The 17,005-nt window shown below is 47.9% G+C and overlaps 1 protein-coding gene across 1 annotated transcript in view; it reads left to right on the top strand.

The window, feature by feature from the left end:
- The first annotated feature begins 229 nt into the window (after positions 1-229).
- NAT8L (N-acetyltransferase 8 like) overlaps positions 230-17,005 on the top strand; it is a 66,067-nt gene continuing 49,291 nt past the window's right edge. Inside the window, exon 1 of the mRNA XM_054984186.1 lies at positions 230-551. Coding sequence (XP_054840161.1) covers positions 230-551 — 322 coding nt within the window. The remainder of the gene's footprint in view (positions 552-17,005) is intronic.

Genomic DNA, 17,005 nt, shown 5'->3' with positions numbered 1-17,005 from the left:
GGGCGCTAGGACCCCGCGGGACCCCGCGCCGAGCCGCAGCGCCTCTGCCGCATTATAAATACCTCTCCAAAATGCGGCGGAGCTCCTTTCTCGCGCCGCCGCCGGCTCCGCAGCAGTGAAAAGCGCAGTCGCGGCTCGGCTCGGCTCGGCGCGGGCTCCTGCTGCTGCTGCCGCCGGTGCTGCCGCCGCCGCTCCCTTTCCCGCCGGCGCTCCCCCGCGGCCCGTTTGCATGCATTGTCTGTCTCCCAAGATGGTTTGCGAGACTAAGATCGTGGCGGAAGACCATGACTCGGTGCCCGGCGGCAAGAAGGAGCCCCTGCTGGCGCCCGCCTCGCCGCGCTGGCCCTCCTTGACGGGCGCGCCGGCCCCGAGCGCCCCGGGGGACGCGGCAGCCCCGAAGGAGGGCATCTGCATCCGGGAGTTCCATCCGGCCGAGCAGGAGGCGGCGCGGCGCATCTTCTACGAGGGTATCATGGAGAGGATCCCCAACACGGCCTTCCGGGGGCTGAAGGACCAGCCCGGGACGCAGCTGGTCTACGGGGCCATGGCGGGTAAGCGGCTGGCGGGGCGCGGGCGCGGGACCGGCTGGGGGCTGGCCAGCGCCACGCGCGCCGGAGCAGGCGGCGGCGGCGGGGCTGCGCTGCATCCCCTCGTCTCGCCTGCTCCAGGGGCGGACGGGAGGAGGGCTCGGGACCGGGACGCATCCCGCTCGGAGCCGCTCTGCAGGGCGACGCAAGCCAGCGGCCGGCCTGGCTCTCCCTCCGGAGCGTGAGAAGCAGCCCCGGGAGTCCCCCGAGCCTGGTCTTGCTTGTCGGGAGAAGCGGTGTTGGTGCTGAGCCATCTTCCTTTCATTTGGGCTCTTTTCCACAAAGCCCGGCTCCGGAGAAATTCTTGCATGGAGCGGCCCCTGGGGTGTGTGTGTGTGTGAGAGAGTGCGTAGTGTGATCTGTGGCTCCAGCACAAACGTTTATATATTCTTAAACGTACATTTTATTTGTGTCGGGTTGGTGCTGGACATCGTAGTAAAAACGTTCCCATGTGTGTACATTCCTAGCGCCGCTAGTGCAAGTCTCTGGAATGTGCCATGTGAGCGCTCCGGTGTTGTGGAGATCCGCTTAAAATGGAAGCCTCTCATGTTTTATATTTCCATTCTCGGCAGGAAAGTGCAAACCCAGAACCGCCTGTGAAACTGTCTACCAGGGAGCAGCCTCCAGGGCCTGTCTAACTGCATGATACCAAAGTAATGCCAGTAGGAAGGGGAAGCCGCCTGGTTGGTTTGCCGGTCTCCCGGAAGGAGGAAATGGGGTGCAGGCAGGGCTTTTTTTTCAGGGGGAATGCGTTGGAACGGAGTTCCCGCACCTCTTGAAAATGGTCACATGGCCGGTGGCCTGGCCCCCTGATCTCCAGACAGAGGGGAGTTTAGATTGCCCTCTGCTGCAGCGCAGAGGGCAATCTAAACTCCCCTTTGTCTGGAGATCAGGGGGCCAGGCTACCAGCCATGTGACCATTTTCGCCAAGGGCGATTTAAACTTTTAAAAACAACCCCCTTGTTCCAGCTGACCCAAAATGATGTCATTGTGTGGTCCTGAGTTCCACCTCCTCTTTTCCCAGAAAAAAAGCCCTGGGTGCAAGAGACCTCTTACGCCGCTGTTGCAGCAGGCAGGTTTAGTGGAGAGGATGCCTGCTGAGGCAACAGCTTAGCCCTGCCAGGGAACTCCTGGCCTCTAGACGCTGCAGCTGATGAAGCCTCCAGTAGGCTGGCCTGGCCATGGCGTATTTGGGAAGCTGCGCTGTCAGGAAATCCCACTCATCTGGGGAAGGGTCCCAGGATCAGCCTTCAGCTCTGAAGGATCTGGGATCTGTCCTTTTCTGAAACCCTGGAGAGCCAGGGTCCTGGCGGGTCTCTAAGGCAGTCCTGTATAGCCAGAGCTGCCTTCTGCTGGTCTGGGAAAGGCAAGCGGCTTCAAATGGGCAGAGATATTTCCTGCCATCAAGAATCTTGCCTGGATTTTGCCAGGTTATGGTAGTACCAAAGAGTCACCGAGGCAGCCCTTTCTCGTTGACTGTAAATCAATGGCCTTCTGCTAAGGAAGTTTCTCTTAAGGTGTGAGCTAAGCACATATGTCTTTGGAACTCCACGCATCCCCACACCATCTCTGTTAGCAACAAGTAAGCAAGGACTGCAGCAGACTTGGTAGAAAATCATTCCTTAAACGTTACTCCTTTTGAACTGAACGTAAAGAAATAGAAGTTTTAATTTTTATGCCCCAAATGGGAAAAGTTGATTAGTTTATAAGCTAAACATATACCACTTTTTTTTCCTATGCCTCGGACACTTAAACTAGTTGTGCAGAAGCCTCCAGTGAATGTTTAAAGCCCCAAAGAGGCTGTACCAGGGTACCTGAGCTGTTGCACAGCTCACTGTAAACGCCCAAACCTGGGGAGCAAAATTGTTGGAGGATTATCCAAAGTTTTCATCCAAACCGATTGGAAAGTATCCCGTTTCAAGGCAGCCAATAGTCCATTCTCAGCAAAAAAAACATTTTATTCTCAATTTGAGGGCAGACAACCACGCTCTTGCTTCCCAAGATGTTTGGCCAAATTCTGCCTGCAATGCAACATTTGAGACACAATAGCATACATTCAACGATTTTCTTAGAAACTGAGCAAAGGACCTGTCCCAGGCTACATTTAGAAGGGCTATGGGATTTATTTTAACTGCTGTAGAGAAATAGGGCTAGAAGCCGTAGAAACGTAACATCAAAGCAAGCTACCTTTAGAAAGATGGTGAGCTAGTCCAGTAGACTAATTCAGGGACTGTGTGGTTTCCTTGGGAGTTTAAAAATCAGGTGGGGTGGTGGTTTCAGCGGCATTAGTGTTAGGGGGAAAAAGTAAAGGCAATTCCAGGTGGATAGGCAGAAGAACACCAATGCTGTTTTTGCACAGTTCTCAAACAAATGGAACAAAAATAAGTGATATAAATGGGTTATCTAAATGCATTCAAAAGTGTAATATATCTGAGATGGGAGAATAATATAATTCAGGGAAGATTTCAGAATATCAGAGTGATGTGAGGTTGTATGAAGTTGGGAGGGGGGGTGGTTGGACACCTGTTCCTGTCCCCTATTGAAAACATGCACATGTGCTCCCAAGCATACCTGGCTCGTGCACTTTTGCATTGTATATGTACAAAATAGGAGAAAGGGAGAGTGAAGAAACCCTTTTGCCCTTTCTCTCAATTTACATACTGGTCACACATGATATATTACGAGATCTAAAGAAAACCACACTTTTCAAAACATTAAAACAGTAAAAAAAAAAATCTAGGAATTAAACCCCATTGCACTTCATTGAACTTACTTTTGAGTAGAGATGGGCATGAACTAGAAAAAAAAGAACCACGTGGTTCGTGGTTCGTTACATTTCGCAAACCACGAACTTCCACAAACCTGCCCTGGTTCACGAATCGGGTCATTTTGGTTCGTGGAAATGTCACTTCTGGGCCAGCAAACCACCACTTCCGGGTCAGCAGAAGGTCACTTCTGGGTCAGTGGAAGGTCTGCAGGAAGTCCATCCCCTGTTGCCTAGGAAACTGATTGCTCCGTGCCAGGCTGTCTGCAGTGATGAACTGAAAAATGAACCAAACGAACCAGCCTAAAGTTCGTGGCGGTTCATCAGAAATGGGTCTGATGAACCGCTGATTCACAAACCACGAACTGGCCTCGTTCATCAAGAATTTCGGTTCATATTTCGGTTCGTGCCCATCTCTACTTGTGAGTAAACAAGTTTAGGATTTGGCTAAGAGAGTCATTGCTGCATTACCTTATTGCTAAGAAGAAGAGGACAACATTAAAGCCCTGTTTTTGTTGTGGTCCCCTAGTACAATGAACAAATGTAAATGGCATGCCAAGTGCCAGTACCATGTTCTGCATGTTTATTCACATTATCTTCCAAGGGCTCCCTTGTACTAAAAGGGCAGAAGTAGAAAAAAGGGATCAAACAGTTGCTGAAAGTGTTGCTATTTTGTGAGGCTTGGATTTCCAGGCAGGTCAGCATTCTCCATTCCAAGCTACTTAGGTTGTGTGTGAATGCCCAACGAAACAGCCGTTCCTGCATTTTTTGCCCTCCGTGGTGAGCTCAGCTTTCTGCTGCCTTTACAATTTAATTGACATTCCAGTGATTCCAGTACTGACCGAGTTGTCAGTCTTGCTGCCCCTCCATGCTTCTGGCAGGCAGTCTGCATTTTATTTTTTAAAAGCACTACATGTACATTTATTTTTATGACGAAAAACCCAAGTTCCAAAACTGCTCCAGGGGAGTGAGGCAGGATTGTGAAAGAGCTGCCCCCAGCCAGCCAGAGAGGCATTGCTGCGCTCTCTGCATGCAACCACAGCGTGCTGCAAACCAGTAAAGATGATTTTCTCTGAGTTTGGGTGAAACAGAAGAGGAACATGTGCTGAGAACATGACACATGTGCTTCCAGAGCAGTTCTGGTGTGGTGTGGTTCCTACACTTAGATTGTGCATGTTGGTATGCCACCTTATGATAGGAAGTACTTTGTTGCAGGATTTTCCATGTGTTACATCACCCCAAAATGTAGGCAGTGTTGTCAGTAATATTGACGGAATATCTTCTGGTGCAAAACCACTACCATAGCAACGGGCCCTGGTCCTGTTTTGTCAACACAAACATGATTGTGTATCTGGTACGGCATCCTTTGTTTTCCTGGTGAAAGGGAAGGAGACAACCTACACCGTACATACACAATGAGGCAAGTAACAACTGGACAGGGGTTAGTGTGTCTCTACTTTCATCTGGAAATTAGCTGGAGCATTTATCCCACTGCCTCTTCATGACTGCTCTGGACTTCACCACACACTGTGTGGTGGGGAATGCTAAGAGGTGATATCCCCCTTCCCCATTTCCCTTTTTAGTTTCTCTGTGCATGGATAATACTCATGCAGGCATTCTGGACAATTTTTATGAATGGGGAAAGACATGGCGTGTGTACTTCCTGAATGCCCCTGAGAGTAGAGTGAACACTTCTAGAAATGGTGTAGCCCTGGGGTGATTGCAGTTTGCCCTGGGGAGGGAATTGGGGGATATATAAATGATATATAATGCTTTGTTGTCAAACCTAATTCATTACACTTAAGAACATGAAATGTAATATGTAGTATCCTGTGTACCAGCAGTGGAAGTATGAATCTGCTATGTTCTTTTCCCGTCTAATCCTGGGAAAGTAGATTTGGAGGTTATGGGTGGAGATGGGCAGAAACCGAAATATGAACCAAAATTAAGCATGAACTAGGCTGGTTCGTGGTTCGTGAACCTCGGTTCATCAGATCCCATTTCTGATGAACTGCCATGAACTTTAGCCTGGTTTGTTTCGTTTGTTTTTTGGTTTGTCACTGCTGACAGCCTGGTGCCAATCAGTCACTTTCCTAGGCAACAGGGGATGGACTTCTTGCAGATCTTCTGCTGACCCAGAAGTGAACATCTGTTGGCCCGGAAGTGGCCTTCTGCTGGCCCAGAAATGACGATTTTCTGACCTGGGTGTGACGTTTTCAGGAACCAAACAAACCGGTTCGTGAACGGGGGCAGCAGGTTCATGAAAGTTCGTGGTTCATAAGATTTGATGAACCATGAACCACATGGTTTGGTTTTTTTCTGGTTCGTGTCCATCTCTAGTTGTGGGACCCTTGTGGATTAATAGCTGCATGGTTTGGGGGCCTCTCCTCCCCTTCTGTCAGCACACCAGCCTCCAAACCCTGGTGGCTATTGACCCACATGGGTCTTGTGGCCTTGGAAATCTACTTTCTGTGGGTTGGAAGGAATAAGGATGATTAGCATTCCTGAAATTAGCGGTAATTACAATGCATCTCATAATGAGCAATGTAGCCTGTAAAATGATACGGATTGGTATGCTTATGACATTTAAAAGTATAAATGCCCTTCCTTTCTTCTGAGAAGAATTAGAAATGTAACTTGTTTTGGAGATGGAACAGCAGTTGTCTCTCTGTACCGTAAGATACCCAAGAACGTCTTAAGGGTAGTGGTTCTCAAAGATTTTGAAGCAGGACCTGCTTTTAAACTTACTCTACTTTTTGGGAACCTCCTTAAGAAATAATCCATGCCACTTTCCATCTCCCCAGCAGAAGATGCTGGGAATCTTGCATCAGTGAACACTGAACAAGTTTATATTTTATTTTTAATGTTCGGTATTTATAAAACATATAGTGTTACTGAACACCTGGCTCTATTTCATGACCACTTTGCCCGCTATGTAGAAGCAAATCCAAATTTGCTATCAACACTCCCAGAGTTTCCTTTCCAGGTTTACCGTGTTCGTTCCCCTTCGTCTTGGCCTTGTGACCTACCTGTGAGAGTCAAGACCCACTTTTGGTTCCTAACAGTTTGACAACTGCTGCCTGAGAGCCAAACTAGACATGATGGCCCCGCTGAAGCAGTGGTGCTGCCCAAATTCCAAAAAGCTGTATCAGCATCCCAGATAAAATAACCTTTTTCTTCCTACAACAACCTAGTGTTGATGCTTTATGTTCCCATTTTTCCAGCTGTGGGCTAAGGAAAATAAAATGACCAGGTCTGTCTTATCACATTACAACAGGAAGTGGGTGGAGAGTCAGATTTTGTTTAAAACAAAAGGGGTCTGTCTGAAAAAAGTCCCTTGCACACACTTTGCCTCCCTTACCCTCTCTTTTCTCCCCAACAGTATCCCTTACTTAGCCAGTTTGGTGTAGTGGTTAAGAGCGCAGGACTGTGATCTGGAGAGCCAGGTTTGATTCCCCACTCCTCCGCTTGAAGCCAGCTGGGTGACCTTGAGCTAGTCACAGCTCTCTGGAGCTCTCTCAGCCCCACCCACCTCACAGGGTGTTTTGTTGTGGGGATAATAATAACATACTTTGTAAACCGCTCTGAGTGGGCATTAAGTTGTCCTAAAGGGCGGCATATAAATCAAATGTTATTATTATTAATGTTGTTGTTATTAGTTGAGGAGCAAAATACCTGGGGGAGGTGAGAGGAGAATATTGGGGTATATTGTCATCGTTATGGGACTTGTCCTGTGGTTTTCTTCAGGACATAGTCCTATTCTCCCTCCTCTTCTGTATTTGACCAGTCTCTGTATCAGGCATTTGACAAAGAGAACTTGATTCTCGAAAGCTTATGCTACAATAAAATTGGTTAGTCTTAAAGGTGCTACTGGACTCTTTTTGATTTTGTTACCACAGACTAACACGGCTAACTCCTCTGCATCTATTCTCCCTTGGTATTCACTCTGTGTGTAAAACCCTTAGGAGTTTTAGAATTGGGTGTCATCAATATGCTGACAACACCCAAATTTGGTGATGCAATAGAGGTCTTCATCCAAATCTCTTGGTGATGCAGTCGAGATGCTGAGCCACTGCCTGACTGCTGTGATTAAATGGTTAAGAGAGAACAAAGTAAAATAATCCTGACAAGACAGAAGTAGTGTTGATTGGGAAGCCTGTGGTCTTGAAAGCCCGTGGTCTTATACTGAACCTAGCATTACTGCTGGAGAGCAATTTAACGCTGGTGTAGCAAAAAAAAAAATCTTCCATCATCTAGCCTGGAAGATGGCCCCCTATTTCGACTTGGCCAGTCTGGCCACCTGAATTCATGCTGCGGTAACATTGACACTAGACTATTGTAATGTGCTGTATGCGGCTGTGCCCCTGAAGTCAGCTCAGATACTCCAGTTGGTAAAGAATGCTGCAGCTCGGTTGCTATCAGGAGAAAGGTGGAACATGCGTATTTTACCCGTTCTGTAGACACTTCACTGGCTGAGCATCAGTTACTGGGTTCAATTCAAGGGTCTGGTTATCACATACAAAACCTGGCATGGCCTTGGACCCCCATATGTGCAGGGCTGCTTCTCTTTCTATGCTCCACCACAACTTTGCTCATCTGATCAGGGCGTCCTGCAGGTGCCCCTGGCAAATGGGCAAGATGAACAACCATCGATGCACCTGTATTCTCTGTTGTGGCCCACACCTCCTGGAAGGGCCTGCCCGAGGAAGTCGGGAAGGCTTCCCTGCTTCTGTAATCCCACAGACTATTTAAAAAAGAATGGTTAAGGTGAGCATTTCAATAAAGCTATGCAATAACAGAATTATTCAGGAAGGTGCTTTTAAAGGGAAAGGGAGTGGGAACCACTGCACACACAATGCGTTATCCTGCTGTTGCTGCATTTTTTCTACTAATGTAATACCTTTTTTTTCAATGCATCTTCTTTCTGTATAATTTTGAATGGTTTGTGCTTGTTCAGGGCCGGATTGAGGGGCCGGGGGGTAGCCTGCCCCCGGTGCTGCCAAAGAGGGGGCACCGGGTGCGGCTGCCAGCCGCCGGGAGCACGCTGTGGCTTGCTGCATGGGAGGCTGAGCACAGGGTTGGAAGGCCCTCGCCTGCCTCACCAATGGGGCAGCTGGTTCGCTGCGGAGCTGGTGGCGGTGGTGCGGGCATGCATGGGGCAGCAAGGCAAATGAACCGTGCGGAGGGCCTCCTAGCCCTTCACTCAGCCACCTGTGCGGTGAACCGGCCCCCCCAGCGCACACGCCACCGCTGCCAGCTCCACGGTGCACTGGGCGCTGGGGCAGCCGGCCCGCCCTGCATGATGATGTCGCGGAAGTGACGTCATCGCACAGTGTTGTGAGCGTGCGCGCAGGGCCAAACAAGGGTTGCACCGGGCGACAGCAACCCTAGATCTGCCCCTGTGCTTGTTTCAGATTTCTGTAATTCTACTACATTGCTTATTAAAGGTCTCATCCTGCTGATTGAATTGCCATACATTATCTCTCACTGAGAAAGGTAGACTATAAATATAGTAAATAAATATGTAGCAAGTACTCATCCATTTGCTTCTTTTGCTTTAGAATTCATGGGCTTTGTACATTATTGGTGCAAACTCAATTTCAACAGATGTATTTATCTCCAGCATATTTCAACCGGCTCTCTAATTTTGCCAACTAGGAAAAATGGAGTGAAGCAATGTAAAAATAGATATAATCACACTTGCAGGGGAGTGGCTGTGGCTCAGCACAGAGCATCAGCATACAAGATCTGAAGTTCAGTCTCTAGCATCCCCAGTTAAAAGGATCAGGTAGTCAGTTATGTGAAAGACCTTTGAGATCTGCTGCTGGATAGCAGGGCTTTTTTTCAGGGGGAACGTGGGGGAATGGAGTTCCGGAACCTCTTGAAAATGGTCACATGGCTGGTGGCCCCGCCCCCTGATCTCCAGACAGAGGGGAGTTGAGATTGCCCTCCGCGCCACTATCCAGCCCTGCTGGATAGACCAGCCGACTGTCTCTGTAGAATGCATTTTCATGTGTTCAAGCAAAAGAGAGATTTTATTATCTCGTTTTAGAAGTGATATGCCGCGGCGCGGAGGGCAATCTCAACTCCCCTCTGTCTGGAGATCAGGAGGCGGGGCCACCAGCCATGTGACCATTTTCAAGAGGTTCCGGAACTCCGTTCCCCTGCGTTCCCCCTGAAAAAAAGCCCTGCTGGATAGACCAGCCAACTGTCTCTGCAGAATGCATTTTCATGTGTTCAATCAAAAGAGAGATTTTATTATCTCATTTTAGAAGTGATATGTAGACATCAGTGGAGTTAGGCTGATACAGAAGAAACTCATATTTTTGTAGAAAACATTTTGAAAATAAATATCCCTATAATGTAATTTAACGAGTGGCAATATGAATATTCAACAATTTATAACACTAAAGTCTTCATTCTGTGTCATTGTTGACAGTAAAGTCATAATTGCTATAGACTAAATTGGTCATTGTGAATCTTCTATTTTCATGCTCTTCCCCATCCTAGTAAATATTATATGCTTGAAAATACTACTCTCTAATCAGAATTGGAATCTAATCCATAGCTTTCTTCTGATTCTGGCCCTTTACTTCGAGCTGCACTGACTGCAGGAAAGATCAGCATTATTGGGAATATGTTTTTTAGATCTTTCTCTTCATGCACAAGATAGAATCTCTTCTCGTATGTCCCTGTGCAAAAACTGTCGGGCTTCAGGTTATCGCCTTCTAGTGACTAGAATCTAGTTGTTTCCCTTCTTGGCATCTGCCAGAACCTGTTTCTCCTCTAGAGTAGCTCCCCTGTGGTAGAGTAGGCTGCCTGGGGACATGATCTGATTGCCATCTTTTGCAGCTTTTAGGAGGTGCTGAAAGGCTGTTTTACTTGTGAGGGCTTTTAATGGGGGTTTAACTTGTAGGCATTTTGTTGGGGAAGGGGGACTTAGTGGGGTTTTATTGTATTTTGTATGTTTTTAATCTTTAATCTGTAAGCTGCCTTGAGCTAGAAAGGAAAGGCAGGGTACAAATACTGAAATAAATTAACTGACTTTAAAAACAAACAAAAAATGCTGAGAGAGTCTGACAGAACTTCCAGCATACGGGCCGTTTCCACACATCTTACCTGCCTGCGGAACATCGCGCGAAAGACCCGGAAGACAGCGTCTTCTCACGTGAAATCGCGCCAGGAAGACGCTGTTATCCAGGAGTTTTGTGCGGTTTCGCGCAAAACTCCTGGATAACAGCGTCTTCCTGGCGCGATTTCACGCGAGAAGACGCTGTCTTCCCAATCTTTTGCACGATGTTCTGCAGGCAGGTAAGATGTGTGGAAATGGCCATGTTTAGGCAGCTAACAAGCAGGAGTTGGGAATGTTATTTATTTACTTTATTGATACCCCTGCCTTTCTCCCCAGAGGGGAACCAAAACAGCTTGTTCTCTTTTCCAGCTTTATTTTAACTGTGGTGCTGTCAAGTCATAGCTGATTTATGGCAACCCCTGGTCCAGTTATCATGGAAAGAGACTAACAAAAATGGTTTGCCATTGCTTGCCTCCGGAACCCTGGTCTTTGTTGGAAGTCTGCCATCCAATTACTAACCAAGGCTGCCCCTGCTTAGCTTCCGAGATCTGATGAGATCAGGCTTGCCTGGGCTATCCAGGTCAGAGCTTCTTTAACTGGTCCCCTCATTTTTGTAAAGTTCCTTTTTTTGAAATCAAATATGACTGTTTTGGATTTGGGGGGCCGATTTTCATCGACATGAATGCTGGTCGCTGTTCCCAGTCAGTGCAATAACAGTTGCATCTTGCACTAGGTCTGGCTCATTCCGTGACCTGCTGCTCTAATGCATAGTCATTTCTGACATTTAGAAAGCAGCATGACTTGAAAACTCATTTACCCAGTCAGTAAGAGGGAAGTTGAGGTGGCCCCATACTGCAATACTTTCTGCTATAGCCACCTTTATTTACTTCTCCATCTGGGCCTCAATGGTTTGTTCAGGGGGTGATAGGACACCCCCCACATTTAAGCAACCTAGATGGCTTGACCAGGATGGCCCAAGCTAGCCTGATTTCATCAGATCTTGGTTAATACATGAATGGGGAGAACGGTTAGGAGGTCCAGGGTGGCTACGCATACGTAGCCAATGGCAAACCACCTCTGTTTGTCTCTTACCTTGAAAATTCTATAGGATTGCCATAAGCTGGCTGTGACTTTATGGCACTTTACACGTACATGGACAGATATCTGCACCCATAGATATTCTGTGGCAGAGTTTCTTCCCCTAACATTTTCTAGTTTATTTGACTCTATACCATCTTTGATATACAAAGCAACACCTCCTCCAACACTTTTGATCAGTGAGCAGATTACGAGGCATAACATTTGAATCTAACAGCAAAAATTTGTAGGAAGACAAAATAATGCAGTTGGGCTGGGACTGTTGACCAGGGATGGTGGGGAACCAGAAAAATGCGTGCAAACAAGACAATCAGTGTAGGAAATTTTGTCCCTAGTTTAAAGTCACCTCCTGAGCAGAACCATTAGACCGCGCTATTGCTCCTTTTACAAGAATGACCTGAACAATTCTGTTCTGCACATTTTGCAAAACGATGGAAGTACGGGGGGCCTTCCTGATAGCCTCAGGCAGATAGTTGCATAATGTCAGAGTCGCCAAAGAGGTTGTACGCAAATGGGCAGTTGCCAGTTTTACCTGTGTGCAGGGTGGCGCCTTCAGAAGGCTTTGCTCAGACGAGCGGAGCTGTCACAGTGGAAAATAGCAGGAGAGGCAGTCTTGCAGGTATGTGGGTCCGGTGCCTTTGAGGGCTTTATAGGTGATAGCTAGAACCCTGAATTGAACTAAGTAACTCTTTGTGGTGTCTGAAGAATGAGACTTGGCGCCCGATAGCGGCCAGCCTGCGGTGTTCTGTACCAACTGGAGTTTCTGACTTGTCTTTATACTGGTCTAGCCTTGAGATGTCCATAGCATGGGTCCTTGCGACCAGGTGTGCAGAATCAAGGTAGGGACTGGAGTCGTCTTCCTGAGCTCAATGGAGTTAGTAGAATGGGTTTTTAACAAAGTCAGCGGGACCCCCCATAAAAAGTGGGGCGCACTAGTCGTTTGCAGAAACACATTTTGTATCTAAATCCTTGGTATTGCCCCAGCTGCTGTTTGTGGCTGTGATGATGCTAGTGAATTTCATGGCTTCCCCTTGTCCCATCTCTCTGCCAGCCATGGGGTTGTTCTGTGCCTAGGACTGGAGAATGGGAGGTGACCCTGGGGAGCTACTGCCAGTCAGAAGAGGCCTGAATGGACATAGGGTCTGGTTCAGATTATTGTGGTTTTGTGTGTTCAACATCTCTGTGATATTTTCATGCACACATTTTCATGCACACATTTGAGCTGTTCGTTTCTGAAAAATGCAACAATATCCATTTTTGCCAAACACGTACCCTCAGCATGTATGCAATGTGCAGCAGTATTTAAAATTTGTTTGATCATTTAGGATGTTTTCAGCAGCTCCAACAAATTCATCTTGATGATCTAATCCACAGTGTTTTAAATCTTTTTGTCTGAGAGCCAAACTACACAAGATGCCCAACGTGTTCTTCTTGTGTCAGGTTCCGCAAGGTTCCCTGGGTAGTATAATCTTACAAAGAGCAGCTGCTCCATGCGATTTTCTGCTGGGGGAGAGCAGTGTGTGTGTGTGGGGGGGGATTCTCTCTCTGGCTCTTGCAAAAAGGTGTTCGAGTTTTCCTCCAGGAGCTTGGGGGTGGGGGTGGGGCAGGGTTGGACATAACAGGAGGCAGGAAATCCAGGGCGGCTTTTTGCAAGAGAGAGAGGGAGAGAGAGAATCCCCCCACCGATCTCCTCAGCAGAGATTTGCATCGTGGATTCTCTTTCACTCTTTCAAAAGCCACCCTGAATTTCCTGCCTTCTATTATGTCCACCCCCCATATCCAAGCTCCTGGAGGAAAACCCAAGTGGAGGCTTTTTGCAAGAGACAGAGAGAAAATTCTCCCTACCGCTCTTTCTCTGGTGGAGAATCACATGGAGTGGCTGTTCTTTGTGAGATTGCACTACTCAGGGAACCTTGCAAGACGTGATATGCACCCAGGCATCTCATGTATTTTCCCTCTGAGGCTCTGGCTCCTGGTGTCAGACTCCTGGATCTGAGTGCTCTGCAGTGTCCTTTGTAGGAATTTGGTGTGGCCTCAGTACGGGGGGGGGGGAATCATACCCTGTATCCTCTTCTCCCCCATGCTGGGCCTCTCCACAGCCTATTAGAGTCCAGAAATGTCCTCCTTGGCCCTGTACTTAGGGTTCCCAGGCTCCCAGGAAAATCCACAACTCCTAGGGTTGTTGTGGATTTTCCGGGCTGTATAGCCGTGGTCTTGGCATTGTAGTTCCTGACATTTCGCCAGCAGCTGTGACTTGTGTTTTGGTGCTACACCTCTGAAGATGCCAGTCACAGCTGCTCCACAACAACCATCGTTCTCTGGCTGTGAAAGCCTTCGACAATATATTGAACTCCTAGGGGTTTGCCTTCTTGCCTGCCAACCCGCCAGTGATCAGTGGGAGGTGGCAAGCCCCCAGACACGCACCGCATGCGAGCTCTCAGCAGGTGGGACGACGTGAGTCCCAGAAGTAACATCATCGCGTCAGTCACAGGAGCTCTCCCACACTTCATTTGAGGGCAGTTTTTGCCCCAAATGGGCAGAATTGGCTCTGCATGCAGTGCAGGAGACCACTCATGGGGCCGGTGCAATGACATCACTTCCAGAAGTGATGTCATCGCACAGGGGCTGAGGTCTGCACATGAAGGACCACCATGCCACTGGCACGAGGTAAGTGCCAGGTCCCTCCTCCTTCCAGCGGGAGAGTATAGGGACCTGGCAACCCTACCCGTACTGTTTCTACTTTGAAAGGATTTGCTGGAACCCCACTCATCCAGGAAGTTTCAGGGAACTCCAGAAAGTGTGAGTATATTCATGAAACTTCAGATGGAGATGTGGCTTTATATTGGCTGAGGAATTGCTCCAGCCATATTCTAGGTCTGCTGGTAACAGGCGCAGCTCCTTAAAGGGGCCATGTAGCTTTGCTGGTACTACTGGCATTTTGATTCCTCTTCCTGTCCCAAGGCAGGCCAGCTTCTTCCTAGGGCACAACGGGGCTGCCACCAGACATGCGGGGTGGGGGGGGCAGGCACCCGCCACATCTGCCGAACTCAGTAAGTACAGAAGTGGGCCCAGATGCTTTTATAAAAATTAAATCATGTTTAGTATAGTACTAGGAGTGTACAGTGCAAGAGTCAGAATATGTAACACATTTTTGTATTAAATATGAATAAAATAATTTAAATCCCATTCTTTAAACAAATCGTTTCTGTATACGTCACATAATTAAGATATTTCTGCTCAAACTTGTATTTTTTGAATAAAATTGTTTCGTTTAGGCATCTAATTTGAAAGTTTAGGCATCTAATTTTGAAGACTTATCTGTGAACATTACGAAGCTCAGTCAAGAAGTGGAGAACTTGGTTCCACGTTCTTCTTGAAAAGCTGGGCCATTTTCACTTTGTTTACCGGCCATGGAACATTGCGCCAAGCTCCTGTAACGACAGCGTCTTTCTGGTGCAATTTTGTGCGAGAATGGAAGTTCTCATGCGAAATTGTGCCAGGAAAACACTATCGTTTCGGGAGCCTAGTGCAATGTTTCGTGGCTGGTAAGCAGCGTGAAAATGACCCTGCTGTCTAGAACTGCTGCCGCCTCCACAGCTGCATCTCTCCCCGCCCCCGCCCCCCCACCGTTGGTGGCTGTGCTGATGGAAGTGAATTATAAAGACAGCACCAAACAGCTTGTGTTGATATGTGTGGGTTCTTCTGAAAAAACAAGGGCTTGTCTTCATCATCAAAAGGTTTTCCCGAGGCATGTTTGTTGTCAGTATGGTGCCACAGTGTGAAGAAGAACTTTATTCCACATAATATTATGTCATCTCTGGCACATTTAAAGTCAATACCCAACTGACACAGAATCTCTTTTCAGCACCAAAGAGGAACATCTCCATTGAACATAAGGCAATTTTTGCTGTAGGAATAGAATAGACCTATGGCTGGCAGAGGGGAAGCTGGGCTCTAGGTAAGCCATGATTCACCTGCATCATCATAACCACCAATCGTGGCTCTGGCAGAAGCAAGGTAATAGATACAAAAATATGTTTTTGTGTTGCCAGCCCTCCCCATTTTTACCTACACCCCCCCCCCACCTTAATGTACTTTTGAGGATAAAGACTTTTTGCAGTTATCTCTCTGAATTGTCTGGCACATGGTGTCAGGGACCACAATCTGGACATTGTACCCCGTGACAGTTTGGGATTCCCAATGAAAATCTTCCCATTGTTCCCAAAGTTACTGCCACAGGAATGACTCGGCATCATACCTTCTCTGGCTAGTTTTACTTGTTTCCTCAACCAGACATTTTGCTAAAAGATTTTCTCTGTGTGATTTTTCTAGCGTGTGTTTGATTAGAATTACTGGTACATTCATGATTGGTTGTGCAGGTACACCTGATGATTTTTTTGATAGGTTTAATAGGAGTTTAACAGTAAGTTGGATTGTTTTAGTTGTACAAATGGTTTTAGAATGATTTCTGTGAAGGCCTAATCAGCTTTGGGGAGGAATCCTCAGCTCTTACTCTTTTCTCTCTCCCTCCTCTCTGCTGTTCTTAACAAGAGTGAAGGTCACCTCTCCCTCACCCCAGTAAGCGCCCCATCCCTTTGATTATTTCCCTGCAAACAAGGTTATCCCAAATTGTACTTAGAAGTTAGCCCCTTTGGCTAGCTATGAGACTCTCAAAGGCCATGGAACTGAGAGCCAAGCTACAAGTGACGCCTGACACAGGTTGGACACTTGTCAGTTTCCCTCAAGTTTTGATGGGAAGTGTAGGCATCCTGATCTTACAGCTTGGCTTTCCATTTAATTGAAATTTACAGACCCCCCCCCCCCACACACACCCAGTGGAGGGGAAGGGGGGTGCCCGGTGCGAGCCTGATACCTGCACTCCCCTCCCGACCGCATATTCTCCCTCCCATAGACTGCTGCTCTGTAAACTTCAATTAAATGGAGAGCCAAGCTGTAAGACCAGGACGCCTACATTTCCCATCAGAATTTGAGGGAAGTTGACAAGTGTCGAACCTGTGTCAGGTGTCACTTGTAGCTTGGCTCTGAGAGAGCCTGATTAGCCTGAATGCAGCAGCTCCTGCCCCCAACAAGTATATGTTTGCTCATCTGTAATCTTGAAAGCAAACCTGGGCAGGAATCATGGGCCGTTTCCAGACGGCCCCCCGCCTCGCGAAACGTCGCGCGTCGTCGCGCGTCGTTGCGCAGAAAACGCGAAATATCGCGTTTTCTCGCGCGAGTTTTGCGCGACGTCGCGTAAAACTCGCGCGAGAAAACGCGATATTTCGCGTTTTCTGCGCAACGACGCGCGACGTTTCGCGAGGCGGGGGGCCGTCTGGAAACGGCCATGGTTTCTGGTCACTTCCAGCGCTACAATAGAGGCAAGGTAGGCCACTGCCGCAGGTGCTTCTTTCCGAAGGAGGTGCCGTGTGCCAGCTCCACCCCCACCCCCAATGATACCTCAGCCCGACCCAGCACCAGAGCAGC

The sequence above is a fragment of the Eublepharis macularius genome, chromosome 6 (assembly GCF_028583425.1).
Source record: "Eublepharis macularius isolate TG4126 chromosome 6, MPM_Emac_v1.0, whole genome shotgun sequence".
In the NCBI taxonomy this organism is placed as follows: domain Eukaryota; kingdom Metazoa; phylum Chordata; class Lepidosauria; order Squamata; family Eublepharidae; genus Eublepharis; species Eublepharis macularius.
Note: the sequence above shows the minus strand (reverse complement) of the source record. Positions and strands in the feature narration are given on the sequence as shown.